This window comes from Desmodus rotundus, chromosome 11 (genome assembly GCF_022682495.2).
Source record: "Desmodus rotundus isolate HL8 chromosome 11, HLdesRot8A.1, whole genome shotgun sequence".
NCBI classification, from domain to species: Eukaryota; Metazoa; Chordata; class Mammalia; order Chiroptera; family Phyllostomidae; genus Desmodus; species Desmodus rotundus.
The window spans coordinates 8,353,673-8,375,612 of NC_071397.1; the positions used below are offsets into that span (position 1 = coordinate 8,353,673).

At 49.9% G+C, this 21,940-nt stretch overlaps 1 protein-coding gene and 1 long non-coding RNA gene across 3 annotated transcripts; both read right to left on the reverse strand.

Annotated features, from left to right (window-relative positions):
• Window positions 1-204: 204 nt before the first annotated feature.
• Window positions 205-5,041, reverse strand: TREM2 (triggering receptor expressed on myeloid cells 2). 2 transcript variants are annotated; one of them, XM_053914021.2, is made up of 5 exons: window positions 4,853-5,041; window positions 2,981-3,331; window positions 1,503-1,575; window positions 618-811; window positions 205-530 (listed from the first exon to the last, which is right to left on the reverse strand). In XM_053914021.2, the coding sequence occupies exons 1-5, from the start codon at window positions 4,890-4,892 to the stop codon at window positions 469-471; spliced, it is 720 nt and encodes a 239-aa protein (XP_053769996.1). In that variant the 5' UTR covers window positions 4,893-5,041; the 3' UTR covers window positions 205-468. The 2 variants fall into 2 exon arrangements, with proteins under 2 accessions (XP_053769996.1, XP_024413705.2); XM_024557937.4 differs by having other exon boundaries at window positions 205-520; window positions 4,853-5,038.
• Window positions 5,042-14,758: 9,717 nt separating this feature from the next.
• LOC112302387 (uncharacterized) lies at window positions 14,759-20,405 on the reverse strand. Its single transcript, XR_002974553.4, has 3 exons — window positions 20,234-20,405; window positions 19,026-19,129; window positions 14,759-18,223 (listed from the first exon to the last, which is right to left on the reverse strand). It is a non-coding gene; the product is annotated as an uncharacterized lncRNA (long non-coding RNA).
• Window positions 20,406-21,940: the final 1,535 nt, after the last annotated feature.

Here is a 21,940-nt window from a genome sequence, read left to right on the forward strand (position 1 = left end):
AGGAGGGGAGGGGAGGGGAGGGGAGGGGAGGGGAGGGGAGGGGAGGAAGACTGGGTGCTAGAGAAATTCCAGGGGAGGAAGAGGACTTGGTAATTAGATCTAGGAAAAGGAGAGAGAAGAACAGAAAGACTGGCTACTTCGGAAGGACACACTATCCAAGATCCCAGGTTCCAATGAGCCAGACCTTTTTGCTCATCAAAATTTATTCCCCTAGCACTGAAGCAACAGAGAGGAGCTTCACGATGGCCCAAAACAATCCATTTAACATGAAGTCTGATTTATTTGTGAAAATGGTTGATGTCCAATGTCTAGAAGTGGGTAGGTGGTCTTTCCACCTCCAAGGCACACGTGCCATGCGCACGCACGCACACACACCTGGGGCCAGGGGAAGCAGAGCACAGGCAAAGTGGAGATTTGCCAAAGCAGAGCCAGGAGTCTTGGTGGCTGATGAGCAAGTGTGCAGACGTCTCAGGGCTTCTTGTCCCACGTGGGGTCCTCTCCTCTCAGGTGTCTCTCAGCCCTGCAACACACTGAGTACTCACGCTGCCCCTCTCGGCCCCACCTCGCCCTCTCTGCCCCGTCCACCCCCAGCCACACTGTGCTCTCTCCAAGCTCACCTGTCAGAGTCTGGAGCTGGTAGCCTGGGTCATGGCCACAGTCAGGCCCCCTGGCCGGGGATGTCCCCCGTTTCTGCCCATGCCAGGCCGCAGCCCAGAGGGCACTGGCTGCTAGAAGCTTGATGAGAAAGATGCAGGCCAGGAGGAAAAGGCTGGAAGTGGGTGGAAAGGGCATCTCCTCTTCTGAGAGGCTCCTTGGAGAAACAAGGAGAGCATGTGGGAGGACTCGAGATGGCCCCAGAGAGGGATGTGGAGACACCAGGATCTTCCCACAGCTTGGGGTACCCCCCACCCACCCAGCACCATCCCCGGTATGGAGCTTTGGGACTTCGGGAAGCCTGTATCGGGAGACCTAAGTTCTAGGCAGGAGTCTGCCTGCTGAGTGCATTTAAACACACCACCTTTCCTCGCTGAACAGTTTCTGCCTTACATGACAGAATGGAGTGGCGGGTGGGGGTGAGCGCGTGAAGGAGAACATGTGAGCTCCATGGTCATGCTAACAATGTTTAATACAGTACACAGACATGAACCAATCAGAACAGATTCTGGCCCCATCAAAGGAACAGATCCGGGGATCCCAGTTTTGCACCAAAGTACTAAAACACGCATTGTGTTGCTATATTGTGGGGTTGTCAGGGCTGCCAGGGGAGGTGCAGAAGGCTGACCATTCAGGACTCTTGGAGCTGCAAACTGGCTATGAAAGACTTTCAACCTTTTAGCAACTGGTACAGTCATGCCAACATGCACCTGGAAGATCATTCCAGGCCCTTTCCTGCTCTAACTGCCTTGGAATTTGTAGTTCTCGGACCTGCAGTCTCAACCCCATGCCCGGGACCTGCAGAGTGGAAGTCGGCCAGGGGTCTTAGGAAAGGCCTGTCCCTGTACCTGGAGATGCTCTGCTCCACCTGGGTGTCCTTAGGGATCCAGAGCTCCCTGGGGTCCTGGCGATCAAGGGGGTCTGTGGGAGACAGAGTCGCTGAGCTTCGATGCCCCCCCACCCCCGAGGCAGCCTGCGGAGGCGGGGAGAACCTCTCTGAGCAGGCGGAGGCCTGTGGGCTCTGGCCCTGTGTGGAACAAGTTGTCCACCTTTCTGAGTCTCAGTTTCCTCACTTGTAAAGTAGGGCGATTAGGAACCTCTCCTCAATAACACCTTTGCAAATTCAGTGGGAACATCTTTGTACACGTGCCTAACACCCACTAGGAGCTCAGAAACTGCGATTCCCATCCTCCCATCTCACAGGGTCTTTGGGAAGATCAGGTGGAATAACGAGTGTGTTCGGAAGTCCTGAGTGAACTACCAAGCTGTCTGCACCAGCTACGGATTCTTTTCTGTCACCCTCTAGGGAGTCGGCTGCTCCTCACCCTGACAGAGCTGAAAATTTGTGTCTCCTCACCCCTTACGCTTCTTTCCACTGAGCAAGGTGGTGGAAGTGGGGCGTGGGGTCTAGGGCAGGCAGTCCCCAGTAAGCTCCCCATCTTAGACAAATACTACCCTGGAGCCACATTTCCATAAGGCGCCATGTTGTGGGAAGGAAGTGGAGAAAAAGAGAGTCAGAAAAAGGACAGTAACCTCAGATTTCTTCTCCTCTAGGGCACAATCTCTCTTTGGAGACACAGGCAGAGGCTTTCCTGGAGGGCATCCCCTGTGCAAAGCTCAGGAGTGGGAAGACCCCTGCCCCCGCCCCCCCCCACCCCCGTCTCACCCAGTCAAGCCTGGAATGAAGATGCCAAGCAGTTCAGCAGCAGGAGGCTGGGGCACGGGCTGTCCCTTACCCCCAAGCACATTTACCTCTCATCTCAGGTGTGCCTCACAGGAGCCCTGAGGAGTTAGCAGGGCCAATTCGTTCCTAGACGGGGAATTAGGGTCCCAGAGAGGTGAAGCCTGTTGCCCAGGGACACAGACAGTGTGCCTTTCTTGGGTCATTTTTCTGTACCTGGTTGGTGCTTAATTTATGTTGGTAGGTGCCTTGGGTGGTTGGGTGAGAGAATAAATGAATCTCTTCCCACAGCTCAAAGACCACCTACAGTGTTCATATCCCAACTGATGCCAAAGGGATAAAGCTGTTTTGGGAAGCAGGACCAAGCTAGCTCAGACGGCCCCGCATGCTAATCTCCTTCCTGCAAGTGGTGCGGCCCTGCCCCAGGGACCCCCACCTGGACAGAGGCAGCAGGGTTGGACTGTGGCCCCCTGCAAAGCGAGCTACCTGCGTAACCACCCGCAGTGGCCCTCAGTGCGGGGACAAGATCTTCAGTATGGGTTTTCCAAGGGTCCCCAAAGGCCAGAGGGTAGTCCTATACACAGACACCGAGGATATGAGCCCCAGCCCGAGGGCAGGCCAGGGTGCCACCAGCTGCCCACTCACCGGCCAGTACCTCCACTAGGACTTTCCTGAGGGTGTCGGCCTCACTGCCACGGAGGCTCTGACACTGGTAGAGGCCAGCATCGTGGGCTTGAAGATTCTTCAGTGTAATGGTGAGGGTGCCACCCAGGGTGTCATCTGTGATGGCCGTGCTCCCATTCCGCCTCTTCACAAAGGACAGCAGCCACGAGCTGTGGGTGCTGACCACCCGCTGGCATGAGTCCCCTTCACCCAGCTGGCGGCACCAGGCTTTGCGTCTCCCCCAGTGCTTCAAGGAGTCGTAGGGACAGGAGACCCGCAGGGACCGGCCTGCCAGGCCCTGGAACACTGTGGTATTGTGGGCTCGGGACAATGCTGGGGAGAAGACATTCATTCACTCTTTCATTCATTGGCCCAATATTTATTGAACACCTACTGTGTGCAGTGAATAAAAGAGACAGAAATCCTGCCTTTAAGGAGCTCAGGTTCTTCTAGGAGTTAGAAAGAGGTGGCACGGTCCAGGCATAATGTGAGTATGGAAAGTTGGGAACCAGGACACCCGGGTCCTGGGTCTCGATCTGTCATCGGTGGACTTGCTGAACATCACTGAAGAAGAAACTGACCCTCTCTGGGCCTGTTTCCAAAAACCCTTGGTCTTGAAGTTCCCTCCAGTTCTATTCCACACATCTCCCTATCACATAGAAATGAGACACCTCCTCACCCCGCCCCACCTCAAGAGAGAAGAGCTAGTGCCCCTCTCAGGCCTGCAGCTAGTCCACAGGGGCTGGGCAGCCCCTTCTTGCCTGCCCGTTTTTTTTCCCTGCCGCTGCCCACGCTGGTACCAGCTTTGCATTCTGCTCTTCCTGACCTTTAGCTTCCAGCTTCCCTATTTCTGTGGCTTTGTTCCCCTTTCAGGATGGACTTGTCTCAGAGCTATTTTGGGGGAGACATGAGGCTGCTATTTTGGGGGTCCTCCTTGGGGTGGGAGAGATGGACTTAGAGCACCAGCCTACTTCCAGGGCAGGGGCTGCAGGGGAATCATCCAGAGCCCTCTGCCTCAACTTCCTCTTTCTTGATCCTCCTCCATTCACCCCATGGTCAATGGTATGGTCAGAAACTTGAAAGGTAGGATTGCGGAGCTGGTGGCCTGTTTTTTGGAACCAGAGAGACCTGGTGAGTGGTGGCCCCTCCCTGAGCCATCCCTCCATTCCTCTGCCTCCAGGCAGGCCACACCCCCACCTTCCTCCAGCCCACCCCAGCTCTGAGAACCTGCGGAGAAAGGCTCCATTGGGAGGGTCTCCTCTCACCCAGGTTTGTGTCTTGCTCTGGGGGAGCAAAGGCACCCTTCCCCCAGTGAGAAGAGGCAGTTGTGTGCAAGAAGCGGGGGTGTCAATTCTCCCAGCTCAATAATAGAAATATTTGGCCCCCTCACCTCCTCTCCAGAGCTGAGGAAAATTCCAAGCATGGGAGGGGGCACTCAAAACATATATTCCCAGCCGGGTTCCTTCCTCCCTCTCTTCCGCCACTCCTCTGGGGCTAGTCTTGTGCTTAAGTTGTTCATAAGTTTCGGGGCTCTGATCAGTACCCTCCAAACTTCCCTCAGCTAATCGCTAGTGTTTGATGTACCACCACCAAGCTCTTCCCCTTTCCATGTGACCAGAATCCACCAGCCCTTCATACCTGCGCAGGCATAAAGAGTGTGACGGTGGGCCCTGATCCCAGAGAGAGAAGGAGAACAGGAAGGATATGGGGTAGGTGGGAAGAAAGGGGTGCAGAATGTGTGAGGACTTCAACCTCCTTCAGCTCAGTGCTCCCCCACCCAACCACCCACCTGCCATATACTCAAGGGAGGGGAGGGAAAGAAGCTACCAGCCGAGGAGCAGCGAGGGGTCCTACCTGTGATAGAGAGCAGGATGAGCAGCCGGAGAGGCTCCATGTCACCCCTCTCTTGCAGAGAGCAGACGCAGGGTGCCTTGTGCAAGATCTCGTCTTTCCCTTGAATTGCAGAAAGGAGAGGGTCAGGGACGTCAGGCACTGCCCACAGGAACCAGCTCCTGGGGATTGAGCAACAGTCAGTCCGGGGTCTGGCTTTATGATTCAGGGAGGGGCTGCAGGGTGAGGGAGGAGAAAAGTGGAGCTAGCTAGCCTTTGCAGGCTCGAAGCAGGAGGCTGAGGATCTCAGACCTCAGAGAGGCCAGCCCTTTGTCTCTGCCCGCCCCATCCCCAGGGTGACCCCACAGGGCTGGGGCTGGTCAGGGCTGGAGGCTGCAGAAGCTAAAAGGATCACTGCCCTCCCCACCGGGCTCACACCCTCCTCCAGGCACTGCCTGCCATTCTCTGGTTCCAGCCTTGCAGGGGGTGCAGGACCGTTTCTCTTCTTGGACGAAGCCAGAACCGTCACCCTCTGGGATGGCATCCCTGGAGTGTGGCAGCGGTAAAAAAAAAACACAGCTCTGGAGCTGACTTTGTGACTTCAAGTCCCTTCTGACTCACCTCCTGTGTGTGCAGCCACACATCCATGGTCTCTCTGTCTCAGTTCCTATCTCTGTCAAATGGGAATAAGAATAGTGTCTGGGGTTATTGTGAGGATAACACAGATTTCTATAGGCAAAGTGCTTCAGAACAGGACCTGGCACACAGTGAGCATTCAACAAAATTGCTAGTACTGTATCCTGGCAAGCAGGGAAAGAAATAATGGTCTGTCTGCGGGAGGGAGAACTCTCTCTGACCCCTGGAATCTCCTGCCCAAGTTTAGCCTCCTTTGCCCAGCCAGGCGCCTCCTGTGGGCATATGCTCACACGACCATTATATTGTGCACACACACTCCCCTTCAGCTCCCCATCATCCTATGGAACAAGACAGGATATGACATTTTCTTTCTTTCTTTCTTTCTTTCTTTCTTTCTTTCTTTCTTTCTTTCTTTCTTTCTTTCTTTCTTTCTTTCTTTTCCTTTCTCTCTCTCTCTCTTTCTCTCTCTCTCTCTCTCTCTCTCTCTCTCTCTCTTCTTAGAGAAAGGGGAAGGGAGGGAGAAAGGGAGAGAGAAAGAGAAGGAGAGAAACATCAATAGGTTGTCTCTTGCACAAGCCCAACCAGGGATGGAACCCACAACCTAGACATGTGCCTTGACTGGCAAAAGAACAGTGACCTTTCCCTTTGTGGAATGATGCCCAATCAATTGAGCCACACCGGTCAGGGCAGAGACCTGGGGGATGAGAGGTGCTTTTTCCACAGGTGCAGGTCCTATGAAGGGTGATCCAGTCCCAGGGACCTGCATGTGCAAAGGTACAAAGGTGTGAAATGGCCACGTGAGTCAATACGGGGTGGGGGAACCAAAGCAATGCCCAGGGGCAGGAAGTTGAGCTGGGCCGGCAGAAGTAGCAGGACAGGCTGGAAGAGACCACTGCGGCCTGCAGATCACCAGGGCCTACTTCCATTTCCTGCAGGCAGTCTGAGCTTTCCTTTCATTCCTTTATTCATCCATACTTACTACGCGTACACCATATGGGCAGGGAATGTGCGTGGAGATGGGTAGTTAATGATGAACATAGGATCGTCCTTCACTTACAGAGCCAGCTGCCCAGGCTTGACCTGGGGCCTGGGGCATGCAGCTCTGAGGCCACCAGAAGAGCACTGTATCAGATTCTTCTATGGTCTTTAAAGTTGGGATCATTGGCATATAATTTAATACAGAAAAATTCACCCCACTAGGGTGTCCAGGTCTATGAATTCTGACAAATTCATACATCTACATATCAACCACTGTAATCAAAATATAGAGCATTTCTATCAGCCAAAAAACACTCCATCATACCCCTTTTGCCCAACCCAGGCCCCGGCAGCCACTGATCTGACTTTTGTCCCTAGAGCGTCCTGCCCTTGTAGAATGTCATATACGTGAAATGACATGGCAGGCACCCTTTGAGTCTGGCTTTTTTCACGTGTCATGGTACATGCAGCATGCACAACGTTGCGCTTCCCAGTGATTCATTTCTTTTCATTGTTGAGGAGTATTCCACGCGTGGCTGCACCCCATTCATCTCCGGATGAGCGTTTGAGCTGTTTCCAGTTTGGGCAACGATGAATAAACCACTGCACACACTGACATACATATATTCTGTGTGGACGTAGGTTTTCATTTCTCTCAGATAAAATCCAACCAGGGGGAGTGCTAGATCAGGTGGTAAGCGTATGTTTAACTTTAACTGAAGCAGATGCACTGTTTTTGCGAAGTGATGGCACCATTTTTGCATCCTTGTCAAGACTTGATATCGTCAAGTTTCTTTTTCAGTCATTTTAATCGGCTTACAATGATATCTCATTATGGCTTTAATTTGTATTTTCCTAATGCCTAACAATGTTGAACATCTTTCATTGTTTATTTGCCATTTGTATATCTCCTTTGGCAATGTTCAAATTTTTTGTCCATTTTAATGGTTTATTATTATCATTATTATTTAGTTATGAGAATTCTGGATATATTCTGGATATGATCCTTTATCAGATATGTGGTTTGCAAGTATTTTTCCAGTCTCAAGGTTGTTTGATCATTTCCTCAATGGTGTCTTCCAGAGGGTAGAAGATTTAATGCTGATAAAGTTCATTTACTGATTTTTTTGTTAATAATTTGTGCTTTTGGTATTCTATTAAGAAAAGTTTGCCTACATGAAAGTCACAAAGACTTTCTCCTATGTTTTCTGTTAGAAGTTTTATAGTTTTAGGCTTTACATTTTGGTCTATGATCCATTTCAAGTTCATTTTGCATTTGGTACAAAATAGGACTTGTGGTTCTTTTTTTTTTTTTTTTTTGCCTATGGATATCCGATCTACCAGCATCATCTGTTGAGAAGACTACCCTTTCTCCCTCGAGTTGCCTTAGTACCTTTGTTGCACACTGATGGACAGGTGGGTCTGTTTCTTGACCATCCACCTTGTCCCGTTGGTCTGTGTGTCTACCTTTTCACAAACATCACACCGTCTTGACTGCTCACTGTGGTTTCACGACGAGTCTTTAAATCGTCGTGATGTTTGTGGGAATCCAACTGTGTTATTCTTTTTCAAAATGGTTTTGACTATCCTAGTTCCTTTGCTTTGCCATGGAAATTTTAGAACTAGTTTGTCATTTCCTCCCTCCCACCCCCCAACCCCCACCAAGAAAGGAGCCTGTTGGGCTTTTGTTTGGGATTACATTGGATCCATAGCTCAGCTGGGGGTGGGGGGACTGGACATCTTAACACTATTGAGTCTTCCAATCCAAGGACACAGGTTAGCTCTTCACTTATTTATTTATTTGTTCTATGGTTTCTGTCACCAATGTCTTATAGTTTTCACTATACAGATCTGATGCATATTTTGTTGCAGTCCTACCTAAGTATTTCATGATTTTACTGCAATTTTAAATGTGTCTAGCTGTCTGCCTCTTAGACAGGAACGGAGCTGAAAAGTCCCATGAATCTTTATCTTACTTTCTGGGCCATTTACGCTCCATTCTGACCCCTTCTCACTTCATTTCTACCTGAAGAAAGGGTCCTTTTTCTTCCTTCAAACCTTATGTCAAAGGGCAGGCACCCAGAAATCTTTACTAATTCCTCCCAGCACGTGCATTTCAAATGTTCTCATCTTCTAGCTTGTGCTAATGTAGTTCAACTCCCTGATCCTCTTATCCAAGCACAAGAACACTTACGCTCCACCCACTCCCAAGCACAGGGTCCTTCCTTTCTCTTTGCTAAATCTGAGTTCTAAGACACCTCACATTTGGACATGGAGATCTCTTTCCCTCTGTCATTATATCTGAACGTCATCATTCACGAATGCATGCATTTAACCACTATGAATGTGCTAGTCACTGTGGTCAGCATCTCAGGTCTCTAGGAGATCCAGTATTCCTAGATATGATGTTGACCATTGCTGAGGAAGCCACAGAACCAGGAGCATGCCCGACTGGACACACAAATCACCCCAGATGTCTAGCGCTGGCTGAAACTTCACAGCTGCCTTTCAGAATGCCTGCAGGTTGTCTAGTAGACTTCCTATAGCAGCTGTTCAAAATCGTCACCCTCCTCAAACACACACTTCTATCCACCTCCTCCTTCCCTAAGAATATATGTGAGAATCTTCGCCTTCTTCCAGATCCTCCATCATCCTCTCATTCGCAGTCTAGCTGACTTGAGCGGCTGGAGAAGAACCAGAGTCTGGTCAGAACCATGGCCAGCACTCAGGCCTGAACTGGCCTCCGGGAGGGGTGCAGTTGGAACAGATGGCACGGGAACCACTCAAACTACCAGGGCACCCCAACAGCCCAGCCTGGGGAAGCCCCTACCAGCCCTCCCTGAGAAGTGGACTTGAGAGAGTAGTTGGTGGTGCCCACCGACCTTTGGCCACCGACCTCAAACATCAGAGCCCACAAATGTCATTTTCTGATAAGCAGCCACTGAAGACTTCCCTTTCTCAGTTCCCTCTTTGGTTTTGGTCTTGGTTTTACTTGATCTAACCTTCCTGGATCCAAACCCCTGCCTTCAAGCCCCAACCTCACCTCTGATCCTTCACAAACTTGGCCCTCTCCCTTTCTCTCCTTATATTTGTACCATCCCTCTCTGGCACTTCCAGCTGAGACAATTTCCCCATTCTTGGCATCTTATGTTTTCTAATTGAGGGTCTCAGCCCTTGTCTAAAGCCAATGGCTCCTCTTTTCAGAGCAGGGCATCTCTCAGGAGGTGAGTGACGGAGGCAGGGACCCAGGCACTGAATGCCGTACAAGTCATCCTAGGCACCATAGGGCTGAGACGCAAGCGCAGGGACGCTCACCTGCTGCCTGATTGGATCAGGACTGGTCCACATTCTGGCTGAGGCTGGGGGAAATGTCTAACCTGGGGTCACACTGTGGGGACTGGAAGGCCGGGTGGGACAGAAACTGGAACTGCAGAGTAGGGGTTAAGCACAGAGACTGCGGGCCATTCCAAATCTGTGCTCAAACCTAGCTCTGTTAGTTACCAGCTATGTGGCCTCGGGCAAGTGTCTTAACTCTCTAGTCTGGCTTCCCTCTCTGGGTGTTTAAAGTTATTGTGCATTGTTAAGTGTTCGAAAAAAGTAACTAGTGTTATTTTTTTTCCCTCTTTAATATGTTTTTCTCAAAAATCTTTCTTCCTCCTGCTTATCTTCATCCTCAAATTTCATTTCCTTTTCCAAGATGATCTCTCTCTCTCTCAATACTCCCTAGGAATGTTCTAACCTACAGCCTCTCTTGTCCTCTTCAAACACCTCCCTGCCCAGCACCTTTCCCTCCATATTCACATGGGCACAGTCTAGCCTGTTCTGAAAACCCCTCAGTTGTCTGCATGTCCCCTTCGGTTGCTGCCCTTTCTTTATCATGTTATTTTTTATTTGTTTGTTTGTTTTACTTTTGAGGGACAGCTTTGCTATTCACACTCAGCTGCTCCTTTGAGTCTGAGAAGTCACCGGGGCCTCCTTCCAGCCCTCCTCTCCTTGGCTTTTCTGCTGCCTGTGACATCCTTAACCACTGTGCTTGGTCATCCTCCACTGCTGCCCACCCCGGCCCATGCTCTCCCTGCTCAGTCCTGCTCTGTCCCCAGGAGAATGGCTCTTCTGGTCTCCAAGACCCAGGCCCACAGCCATGGGCTTCCTGCTCAGTCTAACCACAGGGGGATATTGGCAAGAGCTCAGACCGTGGCTGCTTTCCTCTGCAGCCACAGCTCCTGCAGGTGGCCCCTTGCCCACAGCGACAGTGACACTGTTCTCTCCCCCTCTTTGTTCCAGCCTGGGGTGTTAGCAGCTCCCTGTCTCTACGCACCAGCACCGCTCACTGGTTCCCTTATCCTTGCCCGCTGCTCTGTAAAGAACTTTGTTACAAATGATTGGTAAGTGAACCCTCTTGTGTACATCTATTCCTGGAAGAGAACTTGGCCTGCAGTAAACCTTTCCTTTTGGCATTCTTCTTACTCTTCTAGAAGGGAACAGGAAAGCCAGAAGCACTCTTCCCAGGGGCACAGTCATTTATTCCACATGTGTTTTCCAAACACTCGCCATGTGCCAGGCACCACGCGAGGTGTGAGGAAGGCACAGTAAGCAGAAGAGTCACTACTGCCTCTTTGTTGCTGGACTGGCAGTATCTGGCTACAGTGAGTCCACAGCACCTAAGAAGTCAATTCTGTGGGTTTGGGGGTAGAGGGAGGCCATCAGATGAATCATCAGAGACCATTTGGGACATATCTGGCCACCTCAGTCAAAAAGGCACATTTGGGCATCTAATATGAATATAAATTGAGAAGTCAGGATGTCCATCCGGGTAGATTGGGGATCCAGGCTTTGACCCAAGAATTTGCACAGTGAAGGTTGGTCTTGTCATGGCTGGGAACATAATGCCTTAAAAGTGAACGAAAAATTTCTGCAGGAAGAGGATGATTCCCACTCCGGCACTGAGAGGGCACCACTGGGTGGCGCTGTTTCCCCTGTAATGCCCTTGCCTGAGTGAGGCCACAGTTCTTTCCCCTGCACCCCGAGCACCCCAGGTGGGGCAATCAGGGATCATCAAAGTAATAAATCCTGAGACTAATGTGCATTCAGCTCAGCCCTTTCTGACATCCTCTGACCACGAAACCCTTTGAAACTTCGAGGTGTCATCTGGAAGCTCTGGGGTCGTTATTTGTGGCTAGATTAGAGTAGAAGACAAACATAGTCCTAGAGACAAATTATTGGGTGCAAAATATAGGTTCTTACAGACCTCGTGTTGAAATAAAACTCAAGCGATAACAGCACTTTATTAAGTAGATGGCATACATGAATGTTATCAGCGGTCACTCGGCAGCTGGAACATCCTACCTTCAAGCCACGGGCAATTTTCCCCAGGATTACCTGCCACCCTCAGGTGGGGCGCAACTTGACAGGGGGATTATGTCTATTATAAGAATAACTATGTATAATGTGTACAACATTTAAAACATCTTTTAAAAATGATATTGAATTCATTTTTATGTGAAAAAATATATACTAATTTACTCTAATAAGGTGAAAGTTGTCCCTAATTCAACCTCTTAAGAAACACAAGCATTTATTGAGTGCTTACTATGTGCTAGACCTTGTTCTAAACGCTTTAACTGTGTTGTATCATTACCTAGAAGATAGGTAATATTATTGCTCCAGGTAACTAAGATCCAGAGAAATGACAGAACTCACCCAGGCTCACACGGCTGGTACAAGGTGGAAGTTAGACTCAGATCTGAGTGGAATCTTCCTCTACTCTGCTAGTCCCACTCCCCGGAGATAATCACTGGTAATGTTTCTTCGGTGTGTGCTCATCTAATCTTCTTCCGATGGTCGCACACAGAGACACCGGCACAAATGAGCCCATGCTGGATATATTATTTTGTGGCTTGTATTTTTTCATTTAATATATCTTTCCCTATCAACAGGTATAGTTTAACTTCCTTTTTATAAGGTCTACATAATATTCCTTGGTGTGGATATAGCATAATCTATTTAATCAGCCTCCTATAAATGGATGTTAAGAGAGTTTCTAAGAGTTGACTCTTGCAAATTGTGATAACCATAACTTAGTTTTCTTTATATTCAAATATTTGAAGAAAATAGATTACTAGCATGGGTTATTTTCACATGATGCTTACTGGTGTCTCTTTAAAATGCTGATGATTTGTGGAGCATTTGGGGATCAAATTTAAATACTTCAAAAGCTGTAGTAAGTTTCAGCTTGTGATTCTCTGCGTTTGTGTTCCAAGGCCATTGTCACATAGCAGGACCTGCCTGTGGTCAGTCTCCTGCCCCACATCTCCAAACTACCCCTACAAACTCAAACACCCCAAGTCCTAAAAGACAAGACTAAAATATCAGGGGCCAGAGAGATATGGGGGATCCACACTTTCTCCAGCCTCAGGCCCAGCTTGCTGATCTCTAAGTTTTTGGCCCAAGGAGACACGACATCAGTGCAGACACCTAAGACCACCAGCAGGTGGGCAAAGGATTGAAGACCCAGGAAAACTGCCTCAAGGTAAGACTAGATGGGGAGATGTGAGAAGGTAGCCACCAGGTATTGACAGCAAGCTAAACATGGGCTTGAAAATGTGCTCGTGTGTGCTCGTGTGTGTGTGTGTGTGTGTGTGTGTGTTTCCTCAAGGAACAGAGTAAAGTTTCAGATTATTCTGATGATTTGTGGTTGACTGCAGCCTGGGTGTCCTCAAATGAGACTCTTCAAAAGACAAGGGTGTTACGAAGTCCAGCTTGTGTCTTGGGTACACATGTCACGGGTGCAGTGGATGGACCAAGGGGCTTGTTCTGAGAAATCCAGTAAGGATTTGGGGAAGAAAGAAGGTCAAGCAGGAGAAGAGGTGGTAGAAGTTAGGAAAGAGAAGACAGCCCAAATCGCGGACTCTGAGAAGTCAGCCACACTCCTACCTTAAGATTTATACTTTACATTAGGAACTTTTCTTTCATTGTGTCTTGACTCTTGGAAGAGACTAAGTGGTTGTTCACTGAACTATTTCCTCCTGAGAAAACAGCTATATTGTCCAGCCTCTGTTGCTGTTAAAGGTGGCCAGGTGACTGAGATCTGGAAGAAATGACATTTGTCCCTTCCAAGCCTGGCCCATGAGGCCTCCTGTGCAATCTCCCAGGCTCTCTCTCCCCCGCTTCTCTCAGTTACTGCCCAGATGCTGAGGATCCAGTTGAGGGCTCTGAGACATTAGAGCGTGACTAGGTGAAAAGAACCTGAGTCCCTGAGTGCCCGTGTGGAGCAGAGCTCCCTCACGAGCCTGCGCTGTGCTGTGACAGGAGTGGGAAATAAACTTTTTGTGGGTTTGATTTTTTGTTACAGCAGTCAGCTTACCCTGACTGATGCATGGTGAAATAGTAGTATTTCTCCTACTTCTACGGTTGCTTCTTCTCTTTTTCCTTGAATCCTTGTCTTTCCCTCATCACCTGAACAAAACTATATCCCAAGAGTCAGAGTTCTTCTGGCCACGCTTCTCCAGGACAGCAAGTGACCCTAACTCCTGATCTCTCTCTTCAACTCCAGACTCTCATCTCTAGCTGCTTAAGCTTAGCTGTCCCATTTTAAATACTTCTAAACCTAAACTCACTATCTTATAACTTCCTCCCCAAACTGGCTCTCTCTTCTAACTGCCCTGTCACTGAACACTAGGCCTCTCCCAGCCAGACTGGCTAGTCATCGCTGTGTGCTCCTCAGTTGCTCCCTCTCACTCACCTTCCACACCACACGGGGGCCATGACCCTCCCCTGCTCGGTCCCGCACATCCATCCCCAGTCCTCGGCTGCCCTCCCAGCTCCAGCTCTCCCCTCAAGCTGAGTGGTGCCCCCGGCCCTCTTCTCTAGGCCAGCATCCTGGGCTATTTTCACATCAGCTCTCGCTTGGCCTTTTGCAAAAGCTATTTTTTAAAAATTCAGAAATACATTAAGCATTCAGAAAAGTATAGAGAATAATGTACCTAACTCTCACACTTATCAGCCGACTTTGTCAAATCTAAATATTTTGCTCTATTTGAAAATGAAGAAAAGAAAGAGAGGAAAAAGTAGTTTGGGTCTAGGAAATGAAAAGCTTGTGTTGTCTCTTACGCTGTACTCGGCGGAGGTTTACGGCACACTCACTCCACAGCAGCAGGTGGATCGGGCCGTGTTTCAGCGCTCTCCTGCTGTCTCCTCTGTTACGTGGGTCTCTAGTGCGACAGGCGCCCAGTGGTTTTACATGCATTTTTAGAGAAGGTGCCATACAAAGTGCCCACATTCATTCACAGAACTAGATTTTTTTTCCTGTGATTCAGAACTAGAAAATTTGAGGTTATCTAACTTTGAAAACAGGCAGGCAAAAGTTGGTTTAGAGTTGTGAGTAGCAGAAGAGTTTATTCTTGTATTATTATTTGTTATTGTGTTATTTTCCATACGAACAACTGTAATCTACTTTTGCCTACCCCTATATACATGTTTAAATAAAACATTACAGACATATTTGGAGTCCCTTACTACTATGCTGGGTATGAACATATTTGGTTGAGATTTGAATGTCTTCAAACAATGGTGAAATTGAACATTACTTATGTGCGCTTGTTTAATTTTCTTGTTTGTGAATTTTTTACCCATAATTTGCCAACTAAAAATGGCTTGGCCTTTTAATTGACTTATAAATTCTGGCTTCTAACCCTTTATCAGTTATATGCATTGCCAATGCTGTCTCCCTGTCTGTGGCTCACCCTTCCCTTTATTTCCAGTGTCTTCTTTTGTACTCAAGTGTTTCATATTAACATAGTCAAATACACTACATTTTCCCTTTATGGTTTGTGCTTTTGATGTCTTGCTGAAGAAATCTTCCTGTGCTCTAAAGGCTAATGACATTAGGGTGTATAACGCAGTTGGAGTTGATCTTTGTGTAAGACATAGGCAGGAATCTAATTTTTCCCCATATGGATAGGTACTTATGCCCTCCCTCTGGGGCAGGGTGGGCAGGAGAAACCAAAGTTCTCTTGTGTGAGGCCACTGACTAATAGGGAATCTCTCCCCTTGACTTCCCAGCTGGGTCAGCCACACTCCTGCTATCCCCCTCTGGGTCCCCGGCAGCTTCCATCAGAGAAGGTCACAGCCCCAACATCTGCCCCTAGCGCCTTCAGCATTCCTCCAGCTGTAGCCACGATTGCTTTGTACTGTCATTATGTTTTCAAGTCTACCCACACTGTGTACACGTGTGTGAACACACACCCCAACGAATTCTTCAGAGGAACAGGGACCTAGAAGCATTGTGGTTAAAACTTCAGGATCTAGGATCTACCATTTACTAGCTGTGTGACTTTGGGAAATTACCTAATCTCCCTATGCCTCAATTTCTCCATCTGTAAAATGGGAGAAAGTACTTACCTTAGAGCAGGGGTGTCAAACTCATTTTCACCAGAGGCCACATCAGCCTCGCATGGTTGCCATCAAAGGGCCGAATATAATTTTAGGGCTGTATAAATATAACTACTTTTTAACTGGGGGGCAAGGAGCTCAGTGCTGTCGCTGGGTGGAAACAAGGCACCAGGCCAGATAAAACGAGGTGGAGGGCCAGACTTGGCCCGCGGGCCTCGTGTTTGCCACCTGTGCCTTAGAGGGTTGTTCAAGTTGTTAATGCATGTGGAGGAATGTGGCCCGTAAGAAGGACTCCACAAATGTTGGCTTACGAGGATTCGTCTCTGTATCCCCAATCCTGGGCAGTGCCTGGTGGTAGACAAGCCCCAGGAGTAGTTGTCTAATGAATGTAACTCCGGGAGCTCCAGTCTGAGCAACCCTCTGAGTTTTGGTAGTTTGTGAGGAACCTGACCCTTAGATGGGTCCTAATGCTTCAGCCAGAGCAATGCCAGCAAGAAGCCCATGTCAGGGAGACCGTGAGAAGAGGGGTTTTCTCCGCGGGTCTGTAGCCTAAAACAGAGACCAAGAGCGGAGGCACAGCCAGGAGCTTGGACTGTGAAGGACCAGAAGTCACCAGGGTGCACATCATCGTCAATGACCTTCCAAAGCAAGGTGGGGTCAGGTGGAAGGCCAGGGTACACCAATGGCCCACCTCTAGCAGTCAGATCTGGGCTGCAGGGGAAGGACTCGGGCGGGAAGGACAGCGCTGAGACCTGAGGAGCCGAGGTGATGCTCAGAACATCCGGTCCTCTCCTTGCTCCCCGCCCCCTTCACCGCAGTGCCTGGCCCTGCAGGTCTGCATGATCACACTTCCATGGAACCAGACTGGCGAGGGACCACATCCTCAGTGCTGGGAACCAGGGAGACGGGTGATGTCAGCAGAGACGTCACCAGTGACAGGCACTTAAGCCACCTTCCTCCAGGAGGAAGAGGACCTCACCCTCCCACACCAGCCTGCAGGCCTCAAACCGTAGGCCCCTTCTCTCCCACCCTTCTGTCGCTTTCCGGCCATGACACAGCCTAAGCCTCAGGTCCCATCCTGTGGACAGAGGTCCCATCAGGACTGAAGGCAAGCAAGGTCCTGCCTAACGGAAACAGGCACAAACAAGCCGGCCGAGCAGAAGGCGGTGAGTTCCCAGGCCTCAGAGAGATGGCAGCGGAGAGCACAGGATGCACTGGGATTCCACAGAGGGGTTCCGTCCTTTCGTTGGAAGTTGGATTCTATGACCTTCAATGTCACCTTTGAGACGTGGTGGATCTGCTACTCCAAGCCATCTTCCCCATAATGTGGCAGGACACAACCCTTCTGCCCCGGGGGGCCTCGAGTTCCCAGGGTTCACAGGCACTCTTCGGGGGCCCTGGCTCCAGAAGGGCCCTGTGAACATGTACTTCGAGAAAGCAGGAAGCCTCTCTCAACAGCTGTTTGACTGAGACACAATTAGCAGAGAGACTGTGGTTTCTGTGGAAGGCAGAGGAGCCCGAGCCAGTTCTGAGGGAGCTTTGTGGGCTCCAGTAGGGAACAAGCTCCCCCACCCCATCCTACCCGGCAAGGCCAAGGATTAGGGGGATCCCTGAGCGCCAGGCACTGCCAGCATCCTGGCAGGGTCATTCATGAGGCTGGATTAGAATCAAGCCAAGAAGAAGAGGGGCTGGGGTAGTGGAGATAGAACTTTCCAGCCTGGCTTTGAGGCTCCGAGAGGACAGTTAAGGAAGGGGACTCTCACAGGATCAGTCGCCAATAGAGGAACTTGCATAATCCATCAGAAGGATTTCATAGCCCCTGGTCAGGAAGGAAGTGAGAGTCAGAGAGGGGGGCAAAGACTGACTGGGCTAGTCGAGGCACTAGGTCCCAGGCCCTGCCTAGATGGACTCAGTCTTAGTCACGCTCCTCCCAGGCCCTGTGTAGGGGAGCGGGCATGTCTCCAGAAACCCCGTCATGGTCCCCACGGCTTGCCCATCGCAACCCTTAACTCGAAGCTCCTCCCCTCTGGATTGGTAAGGACTTTCCTTCCTTTGCTCCCCCTTCCTCATCTCCTTCGCAGGAAAGAATAACCCTCACTGGTACGGGACCGTCTCAGCCACAGGAAGTCACCCCATCACGGGGAGAGCAGTCCCGTGCCTCACACGGGTGCTTCAGATCCTGGGCTCCTCTTCCAGGGCAGCTGACTTGGAGTGCTGGGGTCTGTTTTTAGCGATGCTGGAATATTCCAGAAATGGGTCAGGTGTGGGCTTCGGCCTGGGGTGGGTGTTGACATAGATGGAGTCCTCAGAGCTGAAGCGGTTCAGGTGGGTAAGTGAGGCATAGTGGATGTCCCCAGCGTCCTTGCCAGAGCCCGTCTGCTGATCGGAGCCCTAGAAACCAAAGGCAGACAGATGTCCCTTGTACAGATCACACCTGGGCACAGTCAGTGCCCCCTGGGTGCCGGAGCTAGGCCACAGACAGGGACAGGGGTAGGTGTGGGACAGGACACAGATCCTGCAGAAACTCTGGGGACGGCAGAGGCAGCAAGGGCACCATCACCGAACACATCTAAGACGAAAGACTACAGAGTGCTGTCTGAGGGTGAGCATCACGTGGCGGGGGCGGGAACATGTTAAAATTGCACAGTCCCTGGGGGTGGGGCCCAGGAAACTGTTGTAACAAGCTCTCCAGGAGACTTCTGTGGGCACTCAAGTTTGAGTAGCTTTGAGCTAGAAGAGCACTGTGTAGGGAGGTCGTTTGCGGAGGGTTAGACCACAGGACTTTAGATCCTCCCAATTCTGCGATTCTGTGATTGTAAGAGACTCAGGTCTTCCCAAAGGAAACAGCCCAGTCCCCAGCTCATGAAGACAGAGCACCCTCGGAAGCCACGCTTCCTACTGTGAGATGCCTTCCCCACAGCACAATGGACCGAGGGTGCCTGAGCCATAGGCTGTCACAGTCTCCCAGAGGAGTCAGCCTTAAAAGCTGTCTCCCACAGAGAGACTGGCCAGTTAGTTTCTCCCTCTCTCTGAAGGGTTTGAACTGGGGAAAATGGGAGAAATAACACATAGATGAGGCATTTAGGGGTGTGGCGAGTCACAAGTGAGTCCAGGTTCAGAGTAAATAGAAATGATGAGTAAAGAGAAGCCAGGAGATTTAAAAAAGGAATGACAATAATGAAAACAAAGTTACCCAGGAAAGCTGAGATTCCCTCTGTCTTGTGGAGGCACCTTTCCTATGAACGGTCACGTTCTCGTACGCAGAAATATCATAGGTGTGGTGGGATTTGTCCTTACCTGTGGAAAAAGCAGTCAGGTTTAGAGGAGGGACCTCTCTCTATTGCTCTCATGGAAATTCGGGGTGGGGCTGGCGGTCCTGGCCAGGTAGAAGGGACCCTGATGGGGGGAAGGCTGAGCTTGGCTGGCAGACACCATCCTACCTGGAAAGAGCCCAGGAAGCCAGCACAGGTTAGTGCCCAGAAAGTGGGCATTAGTACTAAGGAGCAAATAAAACTGGCTGCCTGTGTTTAATCAAATCAAACCAGTAAACTTAATCAAGGTTAGGTCACCGAAATTCCCAAATTTAAACATCACGTTTAAGCATAATCTATTTGCTGAGGAACTTATACTATATCATAGTGTCTTTTAAATTTTTTGGACCAGGAACCACAAAGAAAAACTTTTTTTTTTTTTTACCATACACGCATCTCCTAGAATTAAAGTTCAATGAAAAATTATTCTTCCAATGTGCAGAGCTTTTCTATTTTGTTTTATAAAAACATTCCTGTGACCCACTAAATAGACTTTACACATTTTGAAACATTTTTACAATTCACTACTACTTTAGTATTTTTATAGCTTGACAGATCAAAAGCAACGAGGGCCAATGTCACTCTGGCCCTCTGTATCCATCCTGTGTCCACAGGCTCCCCGCTGGGTGTGACATAAACAAACACACAGCCCCACGTGCTGAACAAACCCGCCAATAAAAAAAGAGGCGGAATCACCCAAAGGCATTAATCCGATCATCTCGCACAAAGTTCTGTAGAATTTACATGTGATCGATGCTAAACACTTAAAACTTGGAAGATCAAAAAGTACTTCAAGTGCTTTTAGAAAGACAGTATTTAAACATGATAGCAACAATTAAAAAAAAAAAATACCGTGACCCAGAAAGGTTTTTACATAAGTTTGTTTTAAAATCCTTAACTATAAAAAGATGGCAAAATGTATGACCCCAAATGGATACTGGAATACCCAGTTTTAGGCAAATTGGCACTGGCCTCGCAGGCCTCTGTTTCCTGGTAGGTAACCGGGCAGGACAAGTCCGCCTCGTGGCTCAGGAGCACCTCTCCGAGGCGGAGCACTCGGGGGTCTGCTCGGGGCCAGCAGCGGGTTTACCTGTCTTGGCTCTTCCTCGGGCTTTGCAGAGGCACAGGGCCGTGAGGACGGTGAGCACCAGCAGCAGCAGGAGGGCCACCGTCACGCTGGAGATGATATCCCAGCGGCCTGCGGAGCTTTGGAAAAGGGGCCAGTCAGGTGAGGAAAGTCGGAGCCAAACCTCTGCAGGGAAGCCACCCCTCCGCAGGGCTGCAGGCACGCGCGCGCTCCCGCTGCGCTGGCCAGGGGGCGGGCTGGAGGCCAAGGTGTCTGTCCTGGAGGCCAGGCCGTCTCACCGTGCCACTCCCTCTGGGCCTGCTTCCTCTGTAAAGCAGGAACTCGGACGGTGTCTCCAGTTTTGCTCTGTTCTCTGTTCCCTAACTGGCCTTCTCCGCCCCTGTTTTGGGGTCTGTGCTCACCTCTCTTGCGTCCCTCCCTTAACTATTCTTGGTCCTAGCTCCTCCCCCTCAGCCCCTCGCTGTGAGATTCAGTTAACTCTTGGAGAATCCTGGTGTCATCTGACAAACAGCTCTGTGCATAACAAACGTATTTAAATAAGTCTTGTCTTAAGTCAAAGGAAAAACAAAAAGTAGACTTCCTTCCAACAGAGCAGGCACCTAGGGAAGGTGCCTGGGGCGTCAGGGGTCATGGGGGCGAGGCACCAGCTCTAGGGACACCAACCACTCAGCTCAACTGACCAGCACTTCTTTTCTTGGTTTCTGCTGTAAGGCCTCCGACAAGGAACTGTGATTTGGGGGAGCCCAGGATTCACTGTGACAGAGTGTGGAGTGAGGGCGCGGAAGACTGAGGCAGAAAGAAAAACAGCTGCCAGACCAGTCGATGGCAGGGCTTGAGGCCTGGGAACCACCGTCAGGCAGAGGTAAAGAGATCAGGCCACGGGGCCGTAGTGATGGCAGAGTGATCCCTTTCCTGAGGCCCCGGGGGCTCTGGGATAGCTCCCCGGAAAGGAGGAGACAGGCTGGGAGTGGGGAAAAGGAAAAAGAAGCAGGCCTGGCACTGGGCCCTTCGTGTCCCCCAAGGCAAACCTGGCGACTCTGGAGGTGTTTTGGTTGCCACCCCTGGGCGCCAGGGGAAGGTGTATGCTGTGTAGTGGGTGGGGGCCGGGGCTGCTGCTGGTGTCCTGCCACGCACAGGACAGCCCCTCACAACACAGAATTACTCAGCCCCGAATGTTGATAGTGCCGAGGGTAAATATATATATAAATATATAAATATATATTTATATATAAATATATGTATATATATTTATATATATATATTTACCCTCGGCACTATCAACATTTATATAAATATATTTTTATATATATATATATATATATATATATATTGGCTCCATTTTGCAGATGAAAAAACTGAGGCTCAAAGAGGTAAAATGACCTGAAGTGAGCTGACTGACTCCTGTCTCACCCCGGAGAGCCAGGTGTCCGTGGGAATGTGTAGTTGGAGGCATTCGACACAGCTGGGCATGGATGGGAGGAAATGGAGGTCTAAGAGTGTAACAGGGTGCAGCCAAGAGGGGAGCCCCAAATAGGGATTTGTAATGGGGTCCAGAACTCAAGGTGTCCAGGAAATACTAGAAAAATATATATAGGGTGTCCTCACCTCCACAAGCCTGAGCTGGGGGAAGGGACACAGGGAGCAGGGCCATTCAGAGCTGTTTTGCATAGCAACAGCTGTGCAGCTAACCCCTGGCATGGTCATTTAACA